The sequence below is a fragment of the Podarcis melisellensis genome (genome assembly GCF_964234715.1).
Source record: "Podarcis melisellensis genome assembly, chromosome: 11".
NCBI lineage: Eukaryota > Metazoa > Chordata > Lepidosauria > Squamata > Lacertidae > Podarcis > Podarcis melisellensis.
In genome coordinates, this window is record NC_138543.1 from 50,781,538 (window position 1) to 50,808,510 (window position 26,973).

Genomic DNA, 26,973 nt, shown 5'->3' on the forward strand with positions numbered 1-26,973 from the left:
GGAGCAGGGACTGAGCAACAGGAACCCACCCTGTTGCGGGGATTCGAACCGCTGACCTTCTGATCGGCAAGTCCTAGGCTCTGTGGTTTAACCCACAGTGCCACCCGCATCCTGGATGATTAGGTCCTCCTAAAATAGATTAACCTTTCGAGATGACTTTGGAGGCCTGCGGGAGAAACTCTTTCAGTTCTCCAGCAGAAGGCATGATCTGGTCTGTTAGAAAGGCCATGTGTGTAATCTTGGTTCTGTTGTGGGCCTGGCTGTTACCTTTTGTATTTCCACAGTGAGAGCTGTTGTTCAACAGTGGAACAGACTCCCTTGGGAGCTGGTGGACTCTCCTTCCATGGAGGTTTTTAAGCAGAGGTGACTATCTACCATGGATGCTTTAGTTGAGATGCTTGCATTTCAGGGAGTTGAACTAGGTGACCCTTGGGGTAACTTCCAACTCAGGCATAGGCAAACTCAGCCCTCCAGATGTTTTGGGACTACAGTTCCCATCATCCCTGACCACTGGTCTTGTTAGCTAGGGATCCTGGGAGTTGTAGTTCCAGGTCTTCCACTTCTAATACAGTGGTACCTCAGGATGCGAACAGGATCTGTTCCGGAGCCCCGTTCGCATCCCGAACGGAACACAAGAGGCGATGGCACATCTGCGCATTCCCGGGTCGCGTTTCGCCGCTTCCGCGCATGCGTGTGATGTCATTTTGAGCATCTGCGCATGCGTGAGCAGCGAAACTGGAAGTAACGTGCTCTGTTAATTCTGGGATGCTGCAGAGCGCAACTCGAACCCGCTCAACCCAAAGCGCATTCAACTCGAGGTATGACTGTATTTCTTTCCAAGAAAACATTAGGGGCGTACACGGTGAGTATACAACTTGTGTACACAAGTGGATGAGCTGTACGGTAAAATTTCAAGACAGTGGTCTTCCCTGTCACCCTGATAACTGACCCTTTTTACTGAAGATGCTATGAACTGAATCTGGGACTTTTGGTATGCAAAGCAGATGATGATGAAAACCGCCCATCTGACTAGGTTACCCCAGCCATTCTGGGTGGCTTCCAAAATTAACCGTAGTTTTCTGTGTATAAGATGATTTTTTATTAGTATAAAATAATTTTAAAAATTGGGGGTCGCCTTCTACACGGATAGTGCAGAGTGGGGGATGGGTGATTGGTTGCAGTCGCGAGCAGGAGATTGTCAGCTGCGATTGGGCGGGTGATTGGTGGGTGCGGCAAAGGCTGCTGCCGATTGGCTGCTTCTGTGTCAGCTGGGCATGTGATTGGTAGCTGCTGCTGCGGCAATTGGGCTGGCGATTGGTGGCTCCTGAGGGCGAGTGGGCAGACGATTGGTGTTTTTTGGCAGCGTTGGCCAGGCTGGTGAGCAATTTTTGGCAACCCCCCTAAAAAAAAGCTCAACAACTATTGGCAACATCCCCCCCCCACAAAACTCAACAACTCTGGGCATTCTTCCCCCACTTTCTTAATTTGGAGTCCCCCAAAATAGGGGTCATCTTATACACAGGGGCGTGTTATACACAGAAAAATACGGTAAACACAGCAAGACATCAGGACTACCTTTAGATAGATGCTCTGTCATTGAGCTCTAGCCATTTCCCCTTTTCTGGCAAGCCTCCTCTATTTATTTATGCTTTTATATGCCGTATCGGGTCACTGCATGTATATTTATTTTAAGTAATAGTTTTAATAATAATAATAATAATAACAACAAATACGGTGATATAAATATTATTGTATGGTATTTTATCTGACAATTATGATATCATTTTTTTGCAAGCTGCATTGTAGATGGAAGGGTGAGGTGCAAATATTTTTCATAAATACCTACGTTAATGAGGATTTCTGATAAGTTTCCCACAGTGGTAATGTACAGCCTGGGCAGCTGCCACGTCTCAGATTAAGACCCTGCCACCTTCATTTGTGTGGGGAAATTCTTCTTTGATGAATAAATTTAATTAGAATAAATTTAATTACAAAGAGAGATACAAAACTTAATACCAAGTATCTTTTTTCATCCAACCGTAATCTAAATAAAATAAAAACGTGGAGGAAACGAAAAAGGATAGGAGAAAAGAAAAGAGGAGAAGAAGAGAAAGTAATGAGAGAAAATGACAAGAAGGAGACAGAAAAGAACTTAAAAGAGAGAATAGTAAAGATAAAGAACTTCGGATTCTTTACCTGTCTGCTGTCTATAAACAACAGTCACTTCATTGGTGTGGAACATCTGACCCATAGGCTGTTTTGGGTGAGGCACGCCTTGGTGACAGAAAAAGGCATCATATTCAAAAAGCACCTCTATAAGATTCCCTTTTTCCCTCCTAAAAAATAAGGGGAAATGTGTGTGCATCTTGCGGAGTGAATGCAGGCTGCGCAGCTATCCCAGAAGCCAGAACAGCAAGAGGGATTGCTGCTTTCACTGCACAGTGACCCCTCTTGCTGTTCTGGCTTCTGAGATTCAGAATATTTTTTCCCTTGTTTTCCTCCTCCAAAAACGAGGTGCGTCTTGTGTTCTGGTGCGTCTTATAGAGCGAGAAATACGGTAATTCAAGTTGCTGCGGAGGAAGGCCTGCATTTCTAAGCACACGGTCGATTGTTCCTTTGCATTTGCACCTTGAATTGGGAAAGCACTGCCTTCAAGCAAAGGAGAAAATGAGAGCACACTTAAGAGCATGCTCCGGATTCTTCTTTCACAGCCACAGTTTGAAGCGTCAGTCACCTGGCATCCTAATGACATCAGGCGAGGGACAGGTGGCTCACCCACCCCACCTGTCAAAAGTGGCCCACACAGGGTTAACTGCTCCTGGATCTGGCCCTAGTAGCAGAGATACTCTTTGCCTGATGAGACCTTGAAGAGTTGCTTCCAGCCAAAGTCGGGGTGATTCATTTATAAGGCAACTTCTCCCTCTGTATATATATACAGTGGTACCTCGTAAGACGAAATTAATTCGTTCTGCGAGTTTTTTCATCTTGTGAATTTTTCATCTTGTGAAGCACAGATTCCCATAGTATTAACGGTTTTAAGAAAAAGGAAACAAACTCGCAAGATGTTTTCGTCCCCATAGGGAAATTCGTCTTGCGAAGCAACTCAGAAAACGAAAAACTCTTTCGTCTTGCGAGTTTTTCGTCTTACGAGGCATTCGTCTTGCGAGGTACCACTGTATTCATAATGTTGGAGACCATTCCATGCACAAAAGAATGAAGAGCATTTGGTGTGACTTTTCTCGAGTCCAGCAGTGTCCTCCAGACCCTTCCATTTCCCAGAAGCTACAGATCAGTGCTCCCAGTGCAAGATCTCCAACATGGATTTCTTAAGTGTTCTAGAACTGCAAAGGCATTGTTACTGTGCCAGCTCTGCAGAAAAGCTTGCAGAGAAGGCACTGAGCTTTGAAACCTAAGGAGCAGTCTAAAAATGCTGAAATGGGAGCAGCTTTAGGCTTCAGGTTAATCAAGTGTCTTTTTCTTTGTTGTACGAATGTGCTGAATAGGGAAGGGGCCCAGTTCAGACATTCAGACCTGCGTTAAAAGCTGCCCACCTTAGCAGAGAGCCAGCCTTGAGTGTTTGCATGTTTGGAACCACTCAGACAATATCCTTGTGAGTACAGACGGTTTGTCTGATATAAATAAGGCTTCCTATTTGTCTACGCAGCACCTCGTTTCATAAGCGCTGAGCTTATCACGAGGAGACTGTAGCTCAACCGCAGGCCGCATGCTTTGCATTCCGAGGTCCTGGTTTCTCAAGCCCCAGAACCTTCAGTAAAAACAGAACCGAAAATATCACATATTGTAGAAGCTGGCTAAGTACAAGCTCCTTCAACTGTTCCTCATAAGGCCTGGTTTCCAAAACCTTGATCATCAACCCTTCCTCAAGCTTGTTAGTAGCCTTAAATTGTGACACCCAGAACAGTATTCCAGGTGTGGTCTGACCAAGGCAAAATAGGGTGGTATTATTACATCGTTTGATCTGGACACTATACTTCTGTTGATCCAGCCTAGAATAGCATTAGCTTTGTTTGCCACTGCATCACATTGTTGACTCAGGGAAAGAACTCTGGGGAGCCACTGCTGTGAGCTGAAGGGGCAAGTAGTCTGTAAGGCACCTGGCAGGAACCAAGCCACCAGTAATTCACCTTGAGCGAGCTGGAGTTACCTCTTTCTTAGCAAAACAGGATCAGCACAGGAATTTCAGGCCCAATGAGCACAGCAATTCAGGTCTTGCCCCCATGAAGCAGCTGCCTAGACCAGGCACCCCCAAACTCGGCCCTCCAGATGTTTTGGGACTACAACTCCCATCATCCCTAGCTAACAGGACCAGTGGTCAGGGATGATGGGAACTGTAGTCCCAAAACATCTGGAGGGCCAGGTTTGGGGGTGCCTGGCCTAGACTAAAGGTCCCTGCCTCCCCACAGCCAGGTATGTCTCCTCCTCTCCAGGATGTATCCCAAGCAATCTGAGATTGTGCCTCCGTGGCTGCCTTTGCTCCTCCCTCTTCATGCCTCTCCTGTCTCTTCACAAGCCTGACCCATCTCTGCCTCTTGGCCTCCTCCTTTCCTACTTCAGCTTCTGCCTCCGATTCTGAACCTCTCTTTTACTAAGCCCTGTTATGTCTTCAGCTTCCACCATCCCATCCTTCCAGTCTTCTCCCTCTGATCACTCATTGCCGTCCCACCACCAAACCCAGGGCTCTGAGCCTTCTTCCCTTTGGGGTTCCCCAGCTGGTTCCTTCCACTATTCCTCTTTGTCCAACCAGTCTATGGCATCATCTTTATCTGTTCACATGATAGAGGTTTCTGCAGGCCTAGATTTCTGAATCAGACAACTGATTTCTCCTCTTCCTCAACACCTCTGGTGTTGCTTTTTAAAGGGCAGCATCTTGTTCACTGCTGCACCCAAACTGTGGCATATCTTGCCCTGCAAGGCTTGGATGACCCCCTCTCTTTAACCATCTTCCACCTGCTTGTTGTTGTTTAGTCGTTTAGTCGTGTCCGACTCTTCGTGACCCCATGGACCAGAGCACACCAGGCACTCCTGTCTTCTACTGCCTCCAGCAGTTTGGTCAGACTCATGTTTGTAGCTTCGAGAACACTGTCCAACCATCTCGTCCTCTGTCGTCCCCTTCTCCTTGTGCCCTCCATCTTTCTCAACATCAGGGTCTTTTCCAGGGAGTCTTCTCTTCTCATGAGGTGGCCAAAGTATTGGAGCCTCAGCTTCACGATCTGTCCTTCCAGTGAGCACTCAGGGCTGATTTCCTTAAGAATGTATAGGTTTGATCTTCTTGCAGTCCATGGGACTCTCAAGAGTCTCCTCCAGCACCATAATTCAAAAGGATCAATTCTTCGGCGATCAGCCTTCTTTATGGTCCATCTCTCACTTCCATACATCACTACCGAGGAAACCATGGCTTTAACTATACGGACCTTTGTTGGCAAGGTGATGTCTCTGTTTTTTAACTTCCACCTGCTAGGGAAGTCATTTTTTGTTTGGGAAGACATTTTGCTCTGTCAAGCAGAGAGTATTTTCCTCCCGAATTTGCTGTGCCTGTTCTGCATCTTACAGTGGTGCCCCGCAAGACGAACGCCTTTCAAGACGAAAAACCCGCTAGACGAAAGGGTTTTCCGTTTTGGAGGCGCTTCGCAAAACGAATTTCCCTATGGGCTTCCTTCGCAAGACGAAAGCCCATAGGGAAATCTCCAGGGACAGCGGGGAAGTGCAGCGCGTCTTCCCCACTGTCCTCGGACCTCCTCCGAAGCCTGGCGATGGGGCGGAGAGCTCTCCGCCCCATCGCCAGCCTCCTCCGAAGGCTTGCGGTGGGAGGAGGGCTTTCCTCCCTACCGCCAACATTCAGAATGCTGTTCTGAATGTTGGCGGTGGGGAGGAAAAACCCTCCTCCCACCGCAAGTCCCGGGAACAGAGGAGAAGCGCTGCGCGCCTTCCCCTCTGTTCCCGGACCTGTCCTGAAGGCTTGCGGTGGGAGGAGGGCTTTCCTCCCTACCGCCAACATTCAGAATGCTGTTCTGAATGTTGGCGGTGGGGAGGAAAAACCCTCCTCCCACCGCAAGTCCCGGGAACAGAGGAGAAGAGCTGCGCGCCTTCCCCTCTGTTCCCGGACCTGTCCTGAAGGCTTGCGGTGGAAGGAGGGCTTTCCTCCCCACCGCCAACATTCAGAATGCTGTTCTGAATGTTGGCGGTGGGGAGGAAAAACCCTCCTCCCACCGCAAGTCCCGGGAACAGAGGAGAAGCGCTGCGCGCCTTCCCCTCTGTTCTCGGACCTGTGCTGAAGGCTTGCGGTGGGGAGAAAAGCCCTTCTCCGCACCGCCAGCCTGGCAAGCGGTCTCCATAGGAACGCATTAATTGATTTTTAATGCATTCCTATGGGAAACCGTGCTTCGCAAGACGAAAAACTCGCAAGACGAAAAAACTTGCAGAACGAATTAATTTCGTCTTGCGAGGCACCACTGTACTATGTTCCATGCATGTTCAGTCTGTGTACACCATTGCTTGAACTGGTACACCCGGTTATTCAAGTGTGATATATGACAAGTGTACCATCTGTGTACCTGTGTTCACAACAGTTGAGCTGTAGAAATCAACAAGTGTGTGCTCTTTTGTACAAACACTTGTACATGTGTAGAGACAGCTTGTACCTGGGTTCAGTGTAATGTGCGAACACGCTTTGTATTTTCTTGATGATGTTGTCTTTATGATGATGTGGTTTTAATTGATCTAAGCTGATCTGAATACCCATATGCAGTAGAAGGGTATAATTATATACATGTATACATATAAACACACAACGTAAAGTAGCAAAGGCTGTTGATGATGGTCTGGTGAAGGAAAACAGGAATGAAATAATTGAGTTGTCTTGCAAAATGTGTAAATATGGACTGAAGTTGGTCACTGCCATGATTGTCTTAAAAGTGATCTTAATTGGACAACCAAATATTAATGGCTTGTGTAGAGAGCACTGAAACAAAGCAATTATGCTGCGTACAGAACTCATCCATCACATTATCACTCTGACCAGGGTCTACAGGGATCACCAAACTTATCTGACATAATTGTAACCTAAATTGATTTTTTAAATCGGCTAAATGGGAACATTTTATATAGTCCTTACAGTAATCATGTCAATTGTATCATTTTACTTCCTATTTAAGATAAATTAAGTAGATGTTTAAAAAATTGTACTGTCATTTTCACAATGAAAAATTACTTGGGGGTAACAAAAAATGCTCCAATTACTAAGTAAGGAGTTGCAATTGAATACCTTGGTTTTCAGGAAAGAAGATCATTTCAAAATAATCTAATTAGGTGCCATATGTAAGATCACCATTTGCATGATACATCCACTTGCTTAGGGTGGTATTCAGCTAAGTTTTACTCACAGTAGGCCCACTGAAATTAATGGCAATGTCTTAGACATGTTCATTAATTTCAGTGGATCTCATGGTAAGCAGCAAGGTTGGTAATTCAACTAAGTTTTACTCAAACGTAGTTCAACTACTACCCTTGCTGATTACTCTTATTTTTTTCATTTTGTTTTTCCTTCAATGTGTACTCTCTCTCTCTCTCTCTCTCTCTCTCTCTCTCTCTCTCTCTCTCTCCATTAGCTCTGTGAAGCTTATTAGACTGAGATATAGTTAACTGGTCCAAGCTTACCCATGGCTGAGCATGGATTTGAATTTGAGTCTCCTTGGTCTACAGTCCTTGCAGATTTACCTGCATGCGCAAGTTCACAAGCACCTTACTGATGCACGCATTTTCAGGTGCCACAGGTCACCCTGTGCCACAGGGCAAATTACACTTACAGTAGGGCAGAATTAGCAATCGAGATGCCAAATCAAAGTTTAGCTGGTCCCAATGAGTGATTTCCAGTGCAGATAGCACCTTCCGAGCAGGACTCTTATTTAGGACAGCAGCAGGAGAGGAAAGGGTTAAATTCTTCCACCACACCTGCTATGCTCCTTGTAATTATCCATTGCTCTCCCTGCAGCTGATGCTATCTGCATTTTTAAAAAACAGCAACAGCCCCCAACAAAGCTGCCTTCTGCATCACACGTAGTTTGGTCCTTGGGTGAGCATCCTTGAAAGCTACCCCCTTTTAAGTTGATTATGCAGCCCTAGCATATTGGAAGCAATCAAGGGCTCAAGACAATTGTCCTTAACTGGAAAAAGTGTGCGTATGCTTAATTGTTGCTTAATTGTTTTTGCATCAGTTTAAAATAAGCAAGTATAGCCGGCGCTCATCTGCATTGAGCAATCAGGTGTTGGTTTGTCCTATGCACAAGTCCCATTCAGGCGTGTGGGGAAGCAACTGTGTTATTGGGCAATGACTGTTCATTTCTCAAGTCTCTGTGCAAGAGAACTTCCCAGAGGATAGTTTCTCTTCAGTAGCAAAGCTCCGTAGGGAACTGGCACCCAGAATCTGCCCTGGAAGTAACCTTGAAAAAGAATAAAAACAAGGGATGTTTGCTTTAGTATCACCGCAAGCTGCTTTTGAGAGGTTGATTGCGTCTAAATAAATGGGGCATAAATATTTGAACTAAACCCGCAAATAAACAAAACGATTCCTTCTGCTTTTTCGTCAAATTGGCAGCATGCAGAGGCTTTCTGTAAATCTTCCAGCGCTGTTGCAGAAGGGATTAAGTTTATGCCTATAAAATGAATATTCTGTCTTGGTTTCCCTCCCCCCCCTTGCAGTGTTTTTGTTACTTTTCCATTTTAAATTAACCCGGCAATCTTTCAATCTTTTCAGCTTTTCTGGGAGAAGAGGCTGCAAGGCTTGAGTGCATCAGATGTGAGCGAGCAGATCATAAAATCCATGGAGCTGCCAAAAGGCCTTCAAGGTACTCTTCACATCAGCAGTGTTCTGTGCGCTACTAATAAATGGGTGGCTCTCAAGCTGGGGTGCAGAGGGACATTTTGTGCATGTGTGGATGCATCTGAAGGGGTGGGGAGTGTCAGGAGTTCAGCCTACACTTGAGTAGGACCCTGGCAGAGACACATGCCCGTCTGGCATGTTCTCTCCCTCCTGGTCGATCGTTTGGGAGCTTCAAAATCTTTCTTCACTCCAAACATCACAGCGACCGATGCCAACCGACACTGGAAACACTTAGGGATCCACAGAGTTTGCGTACCTTGCGTGACAGACCTCAGCAACTCAGCATTTTGGCTAATCTACTTTATTTACATATAAACACACACGGAGCACTGCAACATGGCTTCCTCTCTCTCTAGCATCAGACAACAAAGAGAAAAAAAGACCAAAGCACAACAGTCCCACTTCACGGAACACAGTAACACAAACATCCTGTCTCCATCACCTCCCACTTTGTGGAGTCAAAACATATACCGTCATGTGAAAGACAAAAATCCCATGACTGCAATCATGGAGCAGGAATTCTAACAAGGAGGGCCCACATGCTTGACTTTGCCCCCAGTGTCCACATTGTAGCTTCACATCTTGGTACGCTGGTGGAAGTCTAAAGGGTGCTAAGAACATAACAGCAGTAGCCCTGCTGGTTCAGACCAAAGCTTCATTTAGTCCAGATTCTCAGGTGCGCAGCAACTGCCAGGAGGAGGAGAGGAAGTCCTATTCTGTGAGCAAAAGCCTGTTTGGTGTGGGGAGAAATTCCCTTTGAGGTTTCATTACAGAGGCTGTCACCAAATTCCCAGCTTGTCTATTTAGTACTGCATTACAGGACAGAGGCCAGAGAGTCTGCAAGAACTTCCCATTAGGAAACATGGTATATAGTAAAAAGATAGTCACCTTAGGTATTTCTTCCTCTCCCCTGCCATCTTCTGCCACCCCACTGCCTGTCAGGATGCTGTCAGTGGCTCCCGGCTGGTTGCCCAGGAATGTATAAAGACAAGGGAGAGTTTCTTACCATCCTTTTTTATTTTAATCTTTACAGAGAGAGGCTATAGAACCCAGCCTCTTGGACAATGGCGTTGTCCCAAGTGAATCTCCACCGTCTCTCCCACTTCCTCATTCGTCATTCTCGCCGTCACTTCTACGGGTGCTGCTACATGCCCTATGTCTTTGAGCTCTTTGCTCTCCTACTTTTAAGGCTTGCTGGGCTCTGGGAGACAGGGGGTCTCGAATGCTTTCCAATGACAACATGTCAGCTGGGTGTTGTTCTGGCTGTTCCATGATTTCCCAGCTTTTCCTCTCATCTACCTCTGAACTGCAACCTCCCACAAACCATTGTTGTAAATCTATACTGCCTTCCTCTTCCTCCTCTCTGGAAGGGTCAGGATGGGGAGGCGGTCTCCACCATTCCTCCTCTGCCCAGTCCCTGAAATTGGCCCACCATCTTTTAGTCAACCACCGTCCTTGGAAATGGCATGTGTTAGACCCCTCATTGTACCATATCTGGAGTTGCTTTGGCCATTAGGTTCCTCCGAAGCTGGTTCTTGCCAGTTTTGTGGTTAGGCTGCCCTCTTGCCCCACAGATAATTGGTTGTCCAGAATTCCTACAGTGTCAAGCTGAACCTACACTAAGCAGGAAGGTGAACTGAATGGGGCCAGCACGGTGTGGGGTGAGACCCATGTGTGTGTGTGTGTGCCCCTGCATGCTTCATCTCCCTCTCATGTGCTCTTTGACTACCTGACTAGGCTCTGGGATGGGGGGTTTGGGATCCTTGCCACCGGATCCTGCCCAGTGAACTCTGCTCTGATGAACCTTATTGACAAGTGCGGCTTTTTTTCGTTCCAGGGGTTGGCCCAGGGAACAACGACGACACCCTCCTGTCTGCCGTCGCCAGCGCACTGCACACGAGTTCTGCCCCCATCACAGGGCAGCTCTCTGCCGCCGTTGAGAAGAACCCAGCCGTGTGGCTGAACACCTCCCAACCTCTCTGCAAAGCCTTCATTGTCACGGACGAGGACATTAGGTAAGTCCTTGCCACTGTCCTTGCTCCCACTGCCGTTGAAGGGCTTTTCTTCTCACAGCAACAAGATGTGGCAATCACACAGGGTCCCCGGATGTTTCACCGTCTATTGATCCCTGTGCCACCACTTTATTTCTCGCTGCCACCACCCAGGTCCTACCTGGTACAATACTGAGTCCAGTCAGGGTTAAATTGGAACATAAACTTCTGTTTATTTATTGCAGTTTAACAAGCGTGTGTTTTCATAAATGGTATCGGTCATTTACAATCATGAGGTGCCTATCCAGACCTACAACTTCCGCTACCTGCTCTCACTAAACCACCTCTCAGATATTTACTTGTCTTCCTAGCCCCTAACTGTTCCTGACTCAGCTTATTTCGTTACACTAACTCAACCAACCCACAGACTCTATCCCAATTCACTCCCACTCCAACCAACCACCCAACTCCCAACAAACTTTCCCTTCGCCCCTCCCAGAGCTGGTTTTATAGTCCCTCTGACACCACCCCCTAGGTTCTGATTGGGTAACTTGTTTAACTATTTCACCTCCAGCACTCTCATATGTTAACATCACACCAGCCCCATTCTCTGTGAGGTGAATGGAATTCTCTCCTTTTATCACTATGTGTGTTCACACTGCACACACTTCCTCTCCTTCTCCCAAGTTGATTTCTGGATCTTACCAACTTTTCAGACTTCTGACCTTACAGTTTTACTACACTCTGCTGTTTCGAAGGTCTTCTATGAGCTCAATCTTGTCCATTGCACCTCCTCACAGTTTGTTGAAGAACCGTTGAACTTTCAGACGTTGGGCTGCACTGGGAGCACCTGTAGCTGGAAGTGCAAGTTGGGCAAGCAGTGGTGCCACGCTTGCTGGGTTGATCGACTTGTAAAAGATCTTAAAGTGGATGGAATCAAACCTGCAACCTTGGCGTTATCAGCACCACACACAAACCAACTGAGCTATCCAGGCAGGGAAGCCTCAGAAAGGACAGGAAAAGAAAAGGGTATTGAGCAACTGCAAATAGAATAAAATAAAATCATGCATGCTCCCTTAATGTAATGGACTTGATGATATATAGAGGCAATTTCCATAGTGTGAGAGACTTTTGGTAACTAGAGGTGTAATGACTAGAAAACAATGTCTAAAAAAAGTTAGTAAGAACGATGGTTTGAGCTGATCTATTTTCTTTGAAGGGCCAGGTTTGCCTTCCCTTTGAGAGCAGTTGGAGGAAGCCTTAAATCGGGTGTTTAGTGTCACCAGCCTCAATGCTGCAGACCACCCTTCTAGCAGAGATTTGGCAGGCACCCCCAAATGTCTCTTGACCTCTCTGTGCCGACAAGCCTATGCAGTGGTTTAAAATTTTCTCGGGTATCCAGTCGTTTTAATCATCACTCTGTATTGCTTTTGTTTTGTTTTTTATGTTGTTGTACAGTAGCCTGGTGCTTTTTCAGATGACCCCTATAAAATAAATAATAAACCTCCCTTCCCAATGGGAGATTTCTGTCCCCCCTGCAAAGCAAGGTCAGGATCATGACACCTGCTGTGTCGGGGCTGAACCCTGCATCCTCGCCTGCCCTCACTTCCCCCAGATTCCTGCATCCTTTCTGCCCATTGAGACTCATTCCTCTTGATGCTTAGAATGTTGCACCTGAAAGCAGGTTGCAGAGATAACTTTGTTTCATGAGGCTGCTCTTTGTGACTTAAGAAAAGGTGTGCCCTTTCTCTTTCCCGTCCTGTTAGAGCCCAGGTTTTGAAGGACGTGTTTGAAGCTTCTGCCACCTCAGCAGCAATGCAGCGTTCACAGAGCTTTGTGTATTTCTGCTGACACAACAGCCCACGGCCGTGCCAGTTCATAAACAAGGAAGTAAATCAAATGGGGTCATGTTTGACCTGTGCTGGGTGAAATATGAGAGTGGGCACTTTCCCAATACAGTGGTACCTCAGGTTAAAGATGCTTCAGGTTACAGACTCCGCTAACCCAGAAATAGTACCTTGGGTTAAGAACTTTGCTTCAGGATGAGAACAGAAATCGCGCGGCGGCAGCGGGAGGCCCCATTAGCTAAAGTGGTGCTTCAGGTTAAGAACAGTTTCAGGTTAAGAACAGACCTCCGGAACGAATTAAGTACTTAACCCGAGGTACCACTATAAACGTTTGCACTGTGGAGTCAGACTCGATTACGGCTGCCACATGCCTTTCTTTTTAATGCTCTATTTACCGTATTTTTCGCACCATAGGACGCACTTTTCCCCTCCTAAAAAGCAAGGGAAACTGTGTGTGCGTCCTGTGGAGCGAATGCAGGGGGGAGGCAGGCGGGAAAAGCCCCCAAGAGCTGCACACAAGCTCCGTGCGCTCTTGCGGGCTTTTCCACAGGAGGGAGAAGGGACTGACTGGCCGCATCAGTCCCTTCTCCCACCTCCTAGAAAAGCCAGGAGAAGCCGCGCAGCCCCTTTAAAGGAGTTGCGCGGCTTCTGCCAGTTTTGCGGGAGGTGGGGGAATTCCCCCACCTCCCATTAAAGCCCTGCGCAGCGTCTCCCGGCAAGGAGAGGCTGCATGGGGCTATGGAGTCTTTAGCCCCACGCAACCTCTCCCGGGAGGGAGAGGCTGCACGGGGCTAAAGGGGAAGGCAAAACAGTGAGCGGGATCCATCCCGCTCGCTGCTTTGGCTTGCTCCATAGCTGTGCGCAACCCCTCCGGCAAGGAGAGGCTGCACGGGGCTATGGAGTCTTTAGCCCCACGCAGCCTCTCCCGGGAGGGAAAAGCTGCATGGGGCTAAAGGGGGAGCCAAAACAGCGAGCGGGATCCATCCTGTTCGCTACCTTGGCTTGTGCCATAGCCGCGCGCAACCCCTCCGGCAGGGAGAGGTTGTGCACAGCCTGTACGCTGCTCTTTGGGGCTGGGGGGGTTTCTTGATTCCCCCCCCTAAAAACTGGGTGCGCCCTATGGTCCGGTGCGCCCTATGGTGCGAAAAATATGGTACATGTTGCTTTTGAGCCTCACAGTGTCCCATTTCCAAATCTTTCTGTATCACCGGGGTGGGTTATCCAAATTGCATGGCTCCTTTCCACCCCCTTAAAAATACTGAGATAAAAGCTTTCAATAACTATCAAATGAGGCCACCTGCCCCATCTAGCTGCAAACAGATAAATGGGCAAGGTAAAAGCACTGTGGGGCACACTGTCTCTTGGCTAAGGATGCTTAAGGAACTTAACTTGACTTGCTCCTCACCTCCCGTATGTGGATTGAAATGCAGCTATTATGTGGAAGATAGTTCAATAATGTCAAATGGTCCAAAATGCGGCCATCAGAGGCAGTCAATGTTGATGATATCATTGCTGTAGCAGCTTCACCGGCTGACAGTGAGTTTCTGGGCCCAATTTAAAGTTCTTTTTTTTAACCTTTAAAGCCTTAAATGGTTTGGACTGAAGTTGTTCCTTGGGCTGGCTGCACCTGTATATTCCTGCCAGCAAAGAGCAGAGCGCGGTTTTGCTCAGGTCTTGCTTGAAGGCATCTGGTTGGCCATTGAGAGAGCATTGCTGTCTCCTGCTCCAGAAGGTAGGATTCGAACCCATGGCTTCAAGAAAGGAAATTCCAGCTAAGCGTTAGGAAGAACTTTCTGACAGCAAGAGCTGTTTGGCAGTGGAACAAATTCCCTTGGGAGGTGGTGGACTCGCCTTCCTAGGAGGTTTTTAAGCAGAGGTAAGGTGGCCATCTGTCATGGAAGCTTTAGCTGAGATTCCTGCATTGAAGGGAGTTGGACTAGATGACCCTCAGGGTACCTCCCAACTCTACAATTCTATGATTCTACGATGCTGGACTGGTTGGGCCTTTGGCATGATCCAGCAGTAGCTGAGCACCAGAGAATCTTCCTGCAGGTCTGCTTCGTAGGTTGCTAAGATGGGTGGCCATGAGAGAGTGGTTGTTCTCCATGGCAAACTGCCAGCGTTGGAAATTCTCCCTTCAGCTCTTGGAAAATGAGGAGGACTTACACCAGGCTTTCTCCTGAAGTGCTTCCTTTTTTTGTGCAGGAATTATTTTTTAAAATACAGGGGATTTTTGAGAAATCCAGTCCCCTCCTTCCCTGCAATATGAAGTGATACAGCCTGGGTTCACTTTTACTGCAGTGGTCCCTTGGTTCTCAAATTTAATCCGTTCTGGAAGTCCGCTCCAAAACCAAAGCGTTCCAAAACCAAGGGCCGCGCTTTCCCATAGAAAGTAATGAAAAACGGATTAATCCGTTCCAGACTTTTAAAAACAACCCCTAAAACAGCAATTTAATGTGAATTTCACTATCTAACGAGACCATTGATCCATAAAATGAAAGCAATAATCAATGTACTGTACTATAAAATAAGACAGTATTGTAGAGGATAAAAATGAAAATTAATTTTTTTCCTTACCTGCACTGATGATAGTCATTGTTTGGAGGGGGGGGGCTTTTATCCATTTTCGCAGTCACACAGTCAATCAATCAGTAGCTAACTGGGTTCCACACAGTCACAAAAGCCTCAAAAACAAAAATGCAAAACAAATAGCAAAAACAAAAGGGCCAAGCTTAATCTATTCCGGAGGTCTATTTAACTTCCGAAATGTTTGAAAACCAAGACACGGCTCTTGCAACCTTTTGCTTTCAAAGATTTTACCCAAATAGGCTAGAAGAGTTTGGTGAATTTTGAGCAGTCCTGGAAGCTCAGAGATGAATGCAGATCCTTGATGTCACAAATCCCTCCCCCACTCCTTTATTTCTCCCTTTGAAAATTAGTTTTGTTCAATAATCTCTACCATCTTCTTAAAGTTTGGGACTAAGCGTTTTTTCGGCTTCACTGTGTCCCGAACGATGTAATGGAGGCATAAAAAGTTAACACAGCATGGGTTCCCCCCTCTATTATTTCTGCCGCCAGCAGGAGACGGCTAACACATAAAAAGAAATGTTCCAAAGGATTTCGGGGTGTTTTTTGTTTTGTTTTAGCAGTTGAAATCCCAGACTGCCTCCGGCAGAGGGCAATGTTGAACCACAGTTCTCTAATAGCAATGGAATCCTGATCTGTCAGAAAAAATAGTGTTTCCAAGGTTCGTTTGCTTTGAAAAGTCATATCTCTTGTTCCTTCTTTTCTTTTCCTCCACGTCACAATTGCATTAAAAAAAATATTAATATTATGTTTGCACGGGCTACCTTTGATTCAGTTGCATAGTCAGGGACTTTTGTTTCCAGAGTGCCTTCTCTGCAAATTAGCATAGGAAATCAAGCTGAACGTATTAATGGGAAAGTCATTTGCTTCAGGCCTGCAGTTCTTACTTAACTTGTGATGATGCGTTTTCACTTAAAGGTAGCTTCCTAAGTGCAAGTTGGCTGTCGTTTTAGGTTTTTGTGACTGCTGAGTCCCTCTCTGGTGATATATATGCAGGACAGGGCTGAGCGCAAGATATAATAACAGGGAAATATTTTGTGATATTTCCCCCAAAGGATCTGTGCTCCCATTCTCCTTTGACAGATTCATGTGCTTCATCAATACAGTGGTACCTGGGGATGCGAACAGGATCCGTTCCGGAGCCCCGTTCACATCCTGAATGGAACGTAAGACGCATCTGCGCATGCGTGGGTCATGTTTTGTCGCTTCTGCGCATGCACGCGACATCATTTTGAGCGTCTGCGCATGCGCAAGCGGCGAAACCCGGAAGTAACACACTCAGTTACTTCTGGGTTGCCGTGGAACACAATCCGAAAGTGCTCAACCTGAAGCGCATTCAACCCGAGGTATGACTGTATTATGATGCTGATATCCAAACACTCCTCATCCAAACATGGGAAAGTCTGTAGATCAGTGTTAAAGCATCTGCTTTGCATGGAGAAAGTCCCAGGTAGGGTGGCGGAGAATTTCAATTCAGTTTGCATTCAAAAGACAAAACTACCTAGTTCAAACTTTCTGAAGCAATACGAGAACCAAAACACAGGCATCCACCAGAATTCACACTTGTGATTCAAGGACCCGCCACCTGCTTGGGGATAAGAAAGAGACATGGACACAGTATATTAGGTTAATGGGTTAAAAAAGGCCACAGCTTTATTGATTACAGCATGTGAGAGGTATTGGCTTAGGCATTGGATAAAACAACAGAGCGTGACTCCACCCCCTCAGGGAGGGGTGAGTCTAACAAGGGTTAACCACCAGTGGGAGGAGCCTGTTGATGCAAATACAACTGAAAGCTCTCCCTTATGTCACCAGGGGTCGTGCCATGGCCCTAGCCACCAGCAAGGGCGTCAGGATCCACGACCGCTGGATCCGATGAAAACCAGCAGCGGAATGAAAGGGAAGTGCTGCTGCGGGCACGTTTGAGTGGCAAAACCCCACCCCCAAGCCTCCACCTGGTTGGTTGGCTACCAGGGGGCGTGGCGTGGCAGCCAGGCCAGCTGGGCAGGGGGCTGGAACACTCCCTGCCAATGCGGGAAACGGCTCCTGCTCACAACTTTCCCCTCTGTAAGGAGGAGAGGCTTTCTCTGAATTTTGCAGTGCAGTTCATTGACCAAGAAATACATTCAAAATAGCATACACCAGGGTAAAGTGTTCATAAGCTACATATATTGGTGAAAAGAATGTACAAAAATGTGCTGCAATGGGGTGGGAGGGATTGCTTTGGGTATATTCAGGCAAAACCGCCAAACAAAAATGTATAGATTGAGAGAAATTTGTACTAAAATGTTGACAAATTTTCACGTTTTTGTTTCTTTTAAATTGCAAAGCAAAGTGGAAATGTGGAGAACTGAACTTAAGACTGGAAAAATAAGAAACTGCAAGAAACCAAAAGCAGGAGAAATGGAGGAGGCTACAGGAAAGCGGGTGAAAGGGGAAATAAATTGGGCGATGGAATGAGCAGAGGGCAGCCTGGCTGAGATGCGCTTGGCTGGCATTGACATATTGATATGGAAACCCTGCCAAGCCTTTGGCTGCAGAGGTCCTCTCGTATGTGCAAAAGGCAAGGGACCCCAGCTCAGTGGTAGTGCATGAGCTTTGCATGCAAAGGGTCTCAGGTTTGATCCCTGGAGCACCCAGTTTTTGGAAAGGGCACAGGTAGCAGAAAAGCCATTTCTGCCATAGATCTGGGGAGGGTCAGAGGGATACCCATATTTTTCTGTGTATAAGACACACCCCAAATTAAGAAAATTGGGGAAGATTGCCCAGAGGGGATTTCTTAAAATTGCTCACACACCAGAACTACACTACTATCGCCTGCTCGATTGACGCAGCGACAGCCAATCAACACAAACCCTTGCTGCAGCAACAAATAACACACCCAATAGCCACTGAGAATCTCCGGCTCACAATAGCAACCAATCACACATCCCTCCCAATGCACTACCCGTGTATAAGATGCCCCCCAGTTTTAAACATAATTTTTAAACTAACCTAGTCTTATACAGGGACGCAGGTGGCGCTGTTGGTTATTCCACAGAGCCTAGGACTTGACGATCAGAAGGTTGCCAGTTCGAATCCCTGTGACAGGGTGAGCTCCCGTTGCTCAGTCCCTGCTCCTGCCAACCTAGCAGTTCAAAAGCACATCAAAGTGCAAATAGATAAATAGGTACTGCTCCAGAGGGAAGGTAAACGGCATTTCCGTGTGCTGCTCTGGTTCGCCAGAAGCAGCTTAGTCATGCTGGCCACATGACCCAGAAGCTGTACGCTGGCTCCCTCAGTCAATAAAGTGAGATGAGCGCCGCAACCCCAGAGTCGGTCATGACTGGACCTAATGGTCAGGGGTCCCTTTAGCTTTAGTCTTATACAGTCGTACCACTGCTTACATATTCCTCCACTTCCGTAAACTTTGGGATACGTAAGTGGCAAGTATATTTCTGGGTTTTTGCCACACATGCATGCACAGAAGCGCTCTACCACCACATGCGCAGAAGCGGTCCCTCCAGTTGTGGAAACCTCGGGATCCGCCCAGAGCTCCAGAACGAATCCCATCCGCAACTGGAGCTACCACAGTACACGGAAAAGTACGGTAATTCTGGGCTCCCATATACATTGCATAAGCTTTTCATATACATTGCTTTTCACTGCCAGCTTCCCACTCTCCCCAAAGTGATCCTCAATTGTGATTTGTGCAAATACACATACGTTAGTTACTTTAATCTCGCTCTCTAAATGCCGGCAGATGATTTGGTGACACGTTCTCTGTCTTGCACCTTTTAAATAAGCCTCGGCTCTGGAATCTGGGACACCCCCCCTCCACCAGCTCTTCTGCATGCGCAGGGCGCCTCTTTTGAGCTCCCCGACCTGTGCTTTTGCAGAGTTATCCTTACATCGCCTGTGTGTTGCTCAAAAATAAATCTCATTCATCAGCCTTGACATTACTGCCCCCCAACACTACTAAAGCCTGACCCAGCGCGATGTACTGAATGGAAAGATAAAGTAAAAGATCTGTAAACAGCAGCATAAAGCATCTTTATTATTTAGTGAGATGCTTTTTATGAGGCACATTTGCAGTCTCCGCGTCAGCTTGATCCAAGAGTTTCAAAATAAACAAAGAAAGTGTGATCGCTTCTTATCCATGACATAAGGGCAGCGGCTTTAAAGGTATTAGAAACATGGAATTTTAGAGCTCAGAAGGACAGGGCAGGAACTAAAATTTGAGACTCAGTCACATCATCCCACGGCTTTATTCGCACTAAAGCCAAATCACTGTCTTTTTTAAAAAACAAAAAACACTTGATGTTTTAAAACACTTGATGTTTTTGGCCAGCAGGGGCTCTGCCAATAGTTTTTAGTGGTAAAGGTAAAGGGACCCCTGACCATTAGGTCCAGTTGTGGGCGACTCTGGGGTTGTGGCGCTCATCTCGCTTTATTCGCCAAGGGAGCTGGCATACAGCTTCCAGGTCATGTGGCCAGTATGACTAAGCCGCTTCTGGCGAACCAGAGCAGTGCACGGAAACGCCGCTTACCTTCCCACTGGAGCGGTACCTATTTATCTACTTGCATTTTGACGTGCTTTCGAACTGCTAGGTGGGCATGAGCAGGGACCGAGCAATGGGAGCTCACCCCGTCACGGAGATTCAAACCGCCAACCTTCTGATCGGCAAGTCCCAGGCTGTGTGGTTTAACCCACAGCGCCACCCGCAGTTGGGTTTAAAAACCTGGTTTGCTTGTTTTAATTACTTGAGTTGGGAGTGGGGAATCTGGGGCCCTCTAAATGTTGTTGGACTCCATTTACTGCCAGCTCCAACCAGCATGACTAGAACTATAATCTAGCAACACCTAGAGGGCCACAGGTTCCTCATCCTTGTCTGAAGGCAGCTAGAATAATCAGTTTTGAGTTTGCTTTGAACATCCTACTTTTCAAACATGGGATTGTGAAATGTTACAGAAGAATGCTTGAAGATGGGAGCTCTCTGCTCCTTTCAGTTATCCAGTGTTCATTGCTCTCATTCCTTTAAAATAAGAAAAACTCTGGTGCATAGTAAGGAAAAGTACATTTGGAAAAGTTTTGGGGATTTGTGTTCAGCTTCTCCATCTAGGTTTATTAAAGCCACACAGGTCTTTGTCGCTGCTGGCTTTTCATCGCTCTCAACAATGGAAGTGTGGCAGAGAATCCCAAGAGATTTTTCCACCCTGACATCACATTCAGTGCTGGCTTTCAGCATTCCCCCAGTGACTTATTCTTCCTGAATTCAATAGTTCCGTGTTTATGTTAATTCTTCTTCCAGGAAAAAAAAAAGGTGGTGGATAGGCTTTCTTTTTAGTCTTAAAGCCAATGACCTCCAAACTGGTATATGTATTTGACTCAGTTTAGCTGAAACGCTTCCTTCTCAACTGCTACATCAGAGTTCATAAGTGAATGTTGATGAGATTAGTGGTGGGTCCCTATTAAGCTACCTATGAAGAGTTTCATTAAAAGAATCACATAATTTGCCTCAGTGGGGAGCATGGATTTTAATTTGTAGCGAAAAATACTGTATGGAGATAGTTTTCGCATTGGCCACAGCAGGTGTTTTTCTTGATGTGGAAACTCTTCTCATTGACTTGAATATTTGTACTTTAAATGGATGTGAATCTGGGCTTCTCTTATGAAGCCTACCTGATCCCCAGTAAAAGGTATCCATCCACCTGATCTACAAGTAGATCCTGAGATCTATGGGTATAGGGCAGTATACAAATGTTGTTGTTGTTGTTGTTACCTACACAAGCAGTGTTTAGAGCATCTCATTTGTCAATTATGTTTTTTCTCCAGTTTGTCAATTATGGCTCTCCAGGTAGCTCAGTTGATAGAGCTTGAGATTCAATCTCAGAGTCATGAGTTCAAGCCGCAGGTCTGCCAATTATCTTGCATTTCGGGGGGTTGGACTAGATGACCCTCACAGTCCCTTCCAAGTCTACAATTCTGTGGTTCTATGGGAATGCCTTCTTTTAGATCAGGGCTGGGGATCCTGTGGCCCTCCAGATGTTGTTGGATTCCAACTCCCATCATCCTCGGCCAGTATGGGCCATGGTCAGGGATGATGGGATTTGGAGTTTCAGAGGGCCACAGGTTCCATCGGGGAGTCACTTTCACGTATAAAGATAGACGGGAGACCTTTAGGACGGTAGAAGAAGCAGGAAGTTTCTGAAGGAAGTACTGGAAAGATCTAGGTGGAGAGAGACTTCAAGAGCTAGAAGAGACAAGACAGGAATAAAGTGGAAAAGTTTGTTTTATAGTTATTTCTTGAATCTGGTAAGGGAACCTTAATACAATAAATTTGTATGTCACTAAAGTGTATCTCATGCAATGTAAGTGGGTTGAATAGTAAACTCAAAAAATGAAGATAGTAAATTGAAGGACTTAACTGTATTAGAAAGATGATCTTGGAGAACTGTTACAAAGGTGTCACAATGAAATTCAGTTGGGGGGATTAGAAGAAGTCAGATAACAATGAAAGTTAATTTGGATTTTAGAAGTATTAAGTGTTTTTTATTTTTCTTTCTTTTTTCTTCTAGTATTGTAATGTGTTTCGTTTTGAGTCTCTTATATGTTATATTTGTTATCAATGTGGAAAATTAATTTTTTTTTAAAAAACCCCTCAAAAGAAACAAAATAGAACATGTGTTAAGGGGGGAAAATGGGATATTATATGTCTACAAGAGACTCATGTCTCCAGTAATCACACAAGAGTTTTACAAAATGGGAAATTAGGAGTAGAATTTATTGCATCAGGGATGGAAAAGAAAAGGGGGCTGGTAATCTACACAAAATCTAGTTTGGACCTGAAGTTGTTCAAAGATGAGGAAGAACTATAGGGGTGGAGATTAAATTTGATAACAGAGGGCCACAGGTTCCTCACCTGCCCACCTTCAATCCCTGATTTATAGAGATAGCACTGGCCTGCTGATTGACTTCTCTTTCCATTTGCGGAGATAATATTTCAGTGATGTTTTTCCCTTCCGGGTTATTCCACAGGAAACAAGAAGAGCGAGTACAGCAGGTACGGAAAAAGCTGGAGGAGGCGCTAATGGCAGACATCTTGTCGCGAGCTGCAGATACAGCTGACTTGGACGAGGTTGAGATGGATGATAGCGAAGAAGCATAAGAGGCAAAAGCATCAGGTACAGCCAAGGGTTCCTTGTGGAGCCACAACGCTGCGTGTTGGAGTGTCTCCCTTAGTTACTGTGATTGCTGCTTTGCTGTTCAGCATGAAAAGCCTGCAATTTGTGAAGTGCTTCACAGAGCACAGAAGTGGCCCGGCTCTCCTCTCCAGGCCTGCCAAACTGATTGGCTAAAGGTGAAGAGACAGAATAGATCTTGATGAAAGGCGCCAGGCAAGGGCCATTCTCAGCAGCACAGCCCCTTCTTTTGCATGCAGAAGGTTCAGTTCCTGGCGCCTCCAGCTAGGGCAGCAAATGTTGAGTTGGTGAAAGGCAGCTTCCTAGGCCCCTGTGTCCTTCCCAAGGCCTTCAAGGTAGTCCCTTCTTCTTAAATGTTTGATTGAAACTACATTCTGAATGGGATGCGGGTGGTTCTGTGGTCTAAACCACAGAGCCTAGGGCTTGCCGATCAGAAGGTCGGCGGTTCGAATCCCCGCGATGGGGTGAGCTCCCGTTGCTCGGTCCCTGCTCCTACAAACCTAGCAGTTCGAAAGCATGTCAAAGTAGATAAATAGGTACCGCTCCAGCAGGAAGGTAAATGGCATTTCCGTGTGCTGCTCTGGTTCGCCAGAAGCAGCTTAGTCATGCTGGCCACATGACCCGGAAGCTGTACGCCGGCTCCCTCAGCCAATAAAGCGAGATGAGCGCCGCAGCCCCAGAGTTGGTCATGACTGGACCTGATGGTCAGGGGTCCCTTTACCTTTACCTTTTTTACATTCTGAATAGATACAGTGGCCGCCGTCTTGCCCTCCCCTGTTCTTTTTTAAAACTAGTAAGATTTCTCCATAACTGAATACCTCAACATGGTGGTGTGTATATAGCATAAGTGGGAAACATACAGTACAATCTTGACCCACTAGGGAGCCCAGTGGCCCAAAAGCATATTTTCCACAAACCATGCCATCAGCTGGTATCACTGGCCATTACGTTTTATAGCTGGTTTAAGCAAGAGCTGCTGAAAAAGCCTCCATGTGGTCAGAAGTCTCCAGGTGACAGTAGCTGTTGTGGCTTCTAACAGTTCCTGTAGCCCACTGTGGAGGCCCTCTTCCAACACATCCTTAGTGCATCCCATCTGCTCAACCTCAGGCAATGCCTCATTTCTTGCAGCAGAGGTGAACAAGGAAGCTGCAATGTCTCCTGGTACTTTTTGTTTGCTGTAAGTAACTGTTGGAGGGTGAGTGTCCGGCAGCTCAATTCTATATATTATCCAGAAGTTAGCTCCATTGACTGTACTGGGGCTTACCAGCTGGTAGTTGGATACTGAGTGTGGCAGTGTAGTTGGATATTGAGTGTACTTGTGAGTAAGCAGCCCTGAGTGAAGAGTAGAATATGTCTCTTCCCGGGAACCTGTAGCATTTGTCAGGACCAATAAAACTGCTACAGGCAATTTGAGGCTTCTGATTATGTGGAAGCTTTGTTCTAGAGCTCCTGTGGTATAGATCTTCACTGTTAGAATAAAAGATGTCTAACCATTGTCATTCTTCTCTCTCCCTCTCCCTCCCTCCCTCCCTCCCTCCCTCTCTGTCTCTGTCTCTCAAAAACCTGTTTCATACCCATTCCCTACATTCTACATACAGGTACTTAAAACAGAATTACCCCCAGAAGAAATTCCTGGAAGCTGAAGGAGCTTTTTTTTGTTTTGTTTTCCATTGGTCTTTTATGAAAAGAAGAAAAGGACCTGTGCACATTTATATAGCTTTCTAATAGCATTAAAAACCAATGCCCTTTTTTGGCTCTTTTTTATGTATATATCTGGGGGGGGGGAGGAAACAGAGAGACCAAGAAAGAAAAAGGAAAACCCACTTTTAAAAAGTTTGTGTCCTAATGACTTCAAAAGTCTTGTTTTTTTTATTTTTATTTTTTTGTTACATCAGACAATTCCCTAAGCTCAAAGCTGAGCTTTCAACGCTAGGCTGCAATCTGGAACTGTATGACTAGCACTAAATATTTTGGGTTTCCCCCCCTTCTTCTCTCTCTCGCTCTTCCTTTTGTGTGGATGTATGTGTGCTGGTAACAATGGATCAGGCAAACGGAATGTTCGCTCCCGATTTAAAAAGAAAGAAAGAAGTCTATTGTGACATGTGTTGTACATATATTGTATAAAAGATTTTTTTTATATACCGGAGTTGAGTGGAAACATCTGTAAATTGACCCATTGCCACCCCTTCTCTAAAAGAGAAATAAATAACTATATTCGGAGCAACTAAATTTGTAGACTGTGATGCGCTATAATTAAGTGGAAATTATAGGCACCCGTGCCCAGATCGCCAGATGGATCGGTGGGCAGAGAAATAAGGGCGTTAAGTGAGTGGACTGTATCCAAGACACCCGGGTTCAAGTCACTGACTTTGATTTGCACTTCTTAAGGGCCCAAATGGGGATTTGGCATCCCCAGCCGAGGCAACTATCCTAAGTTCAGCGGGAACTGGATGAGCACTGTGATGCGAGTATGAATGCACACACCTGCCGAGTGTGTGCGGATCAGCCTCAGTTCTCCATTTGTGAAATGGGAATGAGTGACCTACCTCACAGGGTTGTTGTGAGGGTGAACCTAATAAAGATTGTAAAGCACTTTTCAAATGAAATGGTTTGTGCAAATGTTGTAGCAGTTGGTCAGGGCAAGGAAAGAAAAAGTCACTAGTGGTATGGGGGGGCCATGACTTGGTGGGAGTGGGGTGCTTGCTGCTTTTGTGGACCAGATGTGGGGAACCTGTGGCCCTCCATGAAGTGATGGACATGAGGCAGGAGTTGATAATGCAGGTGAGCTGCACACAGGTGGGCTGCATGCGAGCTGCTGGCTAGCCCTGTGGAGCCTCCTTTTATTGAGACAAATATGCAAACCAGGCAGATACATTTTGGGCTGTGACCTTTACACATCTTCTGGTCCCAAGATCGTGGGGTGGTACAAAGCTATTTTGGCACCTGTTTCCACCTCGTCATTTTCCCCTTGCACGGTGTATGACGAAGGAGACAAAAGATCTCAGAGACAAAGGTTACAGACAGGACACCGCAGACTACTGAGACCGCAAAAGGTTAGACAGAGGGCAAGATGTTCAGACAGCCATGGCTTTGTCTGTGTGTGTGGTGGGGGAGTGTGCCCCACACCCCAGGGTCACACGTGCAGGCATACTGTGGCTGCCTGCGGGTGGGGAGTGTGCTCCTTCTGGACCCCACTCCTCACTCCGCGATCATCCCCACACTCCAGATGTTGCTGGACTGCAGATCCCATCACCCCTAGCCATTGGCCATGCCGGCTGAGGCTGATGGGAGTGGCAGTCCAACAGCGTCTGGAGGTCTCCATTTTCTCCCTCCCTGGTGTCGTGGTTGGAGCAGTGTGCTTGACAAATTTGACCCTCATGAACTCTGAACTGAAGTGCTCTAATCTGCACCTTCAGGGCTGATGTATGGCTCACAACTGAGCTATCTATCGGTTGCTGCATTTTTCAGAAAGCCGCAACACATTGCTCAAAATATGCATTTTCCAACGTTGAAAGAAAATATAGTTAGAATGCTATTTTGAGAGATGACACATTTGGGAACATGTACTTAAATGTATATTCTTTTGCAGGTTTTTTTCTTTTTTTAATTGTGGATCAGTGTGGAATTGGATCAGAGTAGACTTTGGAGCGAACACGTCTGAAAGCAGCACAAACCCCAAATAGGCTGATGAACAGGTTCAGAGCAGGCTGTTCATTGCCCTATCCTGATGTCTGCCCTCTATTCACGACATTGTATTGTGTTCCCCTACAAAATGCTGCCCTGAGGTCTCCACCAATTACAATCAAGCTTGTTGATAGCTAAAATGAGAGGAATACTGATTGCGGAAAGCCAGTCCACAGAAAGACATCTATCTAGCAGAGTCCGAATCTGACGAGCCTTTCAAGGCTTCTTGGTAGCAGGGAAGATAATGCTTGTTGCATGGTGATTTTTCATAAAAGTCACCCCATAGACACCGTAGTGAATAGAATCTAGTGGCTTTATAATAATGTGCATTGAACTTCTGCAGCCGGAGCCATTTATCTTGGACATTGCCGTTTCCAGTAGTCTCTCCTGGCCTAAGTTGTTTCCAAATAAACCATTGATCACGGGACTCCTCAAAGCCTTGCAAAGCAACCTGCTCTGCGGGTTTGCCTCCCTTGATACTGATGGGTAATTTATTCTTGTTACAAGACGGAATTGGAAGCCTGTTAAACATGCATTGAACAGTGACATTAAACTCGGGATCTGTCTACTTTTGCAGAGGAATGGATGGCTGTGATGCAGAGAAATGCTCTGCTATGACAGGCTGCAGTTTTCAATTAAATCTGAATTAATTAATTGGACAGCATGCTTTTTTTAAAAAAATGCATTAAAATCTAGATGGCAAGCGCCATTTGAAAAGAGGCACCCCCCTCTTTCAATCGCTTGGGGAGAATGCCTCTTCTTTGCAGGTGTGATGGTACCAGGTTGT

General features: G+C 46.2%; 1 protein-coding gene across 2 annotated transcripts in view; it reads left to right on the top strand.

Moving 5' to 3' along the window:
• MBD2 (methyl-CpG binding domain protein 2) overlaps nucleotides 1–25,108 on the top strand; it is a 61,807-nt gene extending 36,699 nt beyond the window's left edge. Inside the window, exons 4-7 of one of the 2 annotated variants that reach the window (XM_081930016.1) lie at nucleotides 8,771–8,861; nucleotides 10,734–10,911; nucleotides 22,339–22,484; nucleotides 24,101–25,108. In XM_081930016.1, the coding sequence (XP_081786142.1) occupies nucleotides 8,771–8,861; nucleotides 10,734–10,911; nucleotides 22,339–22,468 (399 nt within the window). In that variant the 3' untranslated portion in view covers nucleotides 22,469–22,484; nucleotides 24,101–25,108. Of the gene's footprint in view, nucleotides 1–8,770; nucleotides 8,862–10,733; nucleotides 10,912–22,338; nucleotides 22,489–24,100 lie in introns of those variants that run through there. The other variant, XM_081930015.1, reaches the window with a different exon arrangement.
• Nucleotides 25,109–26,973: the final 1,865 nt, after the last annotated feature.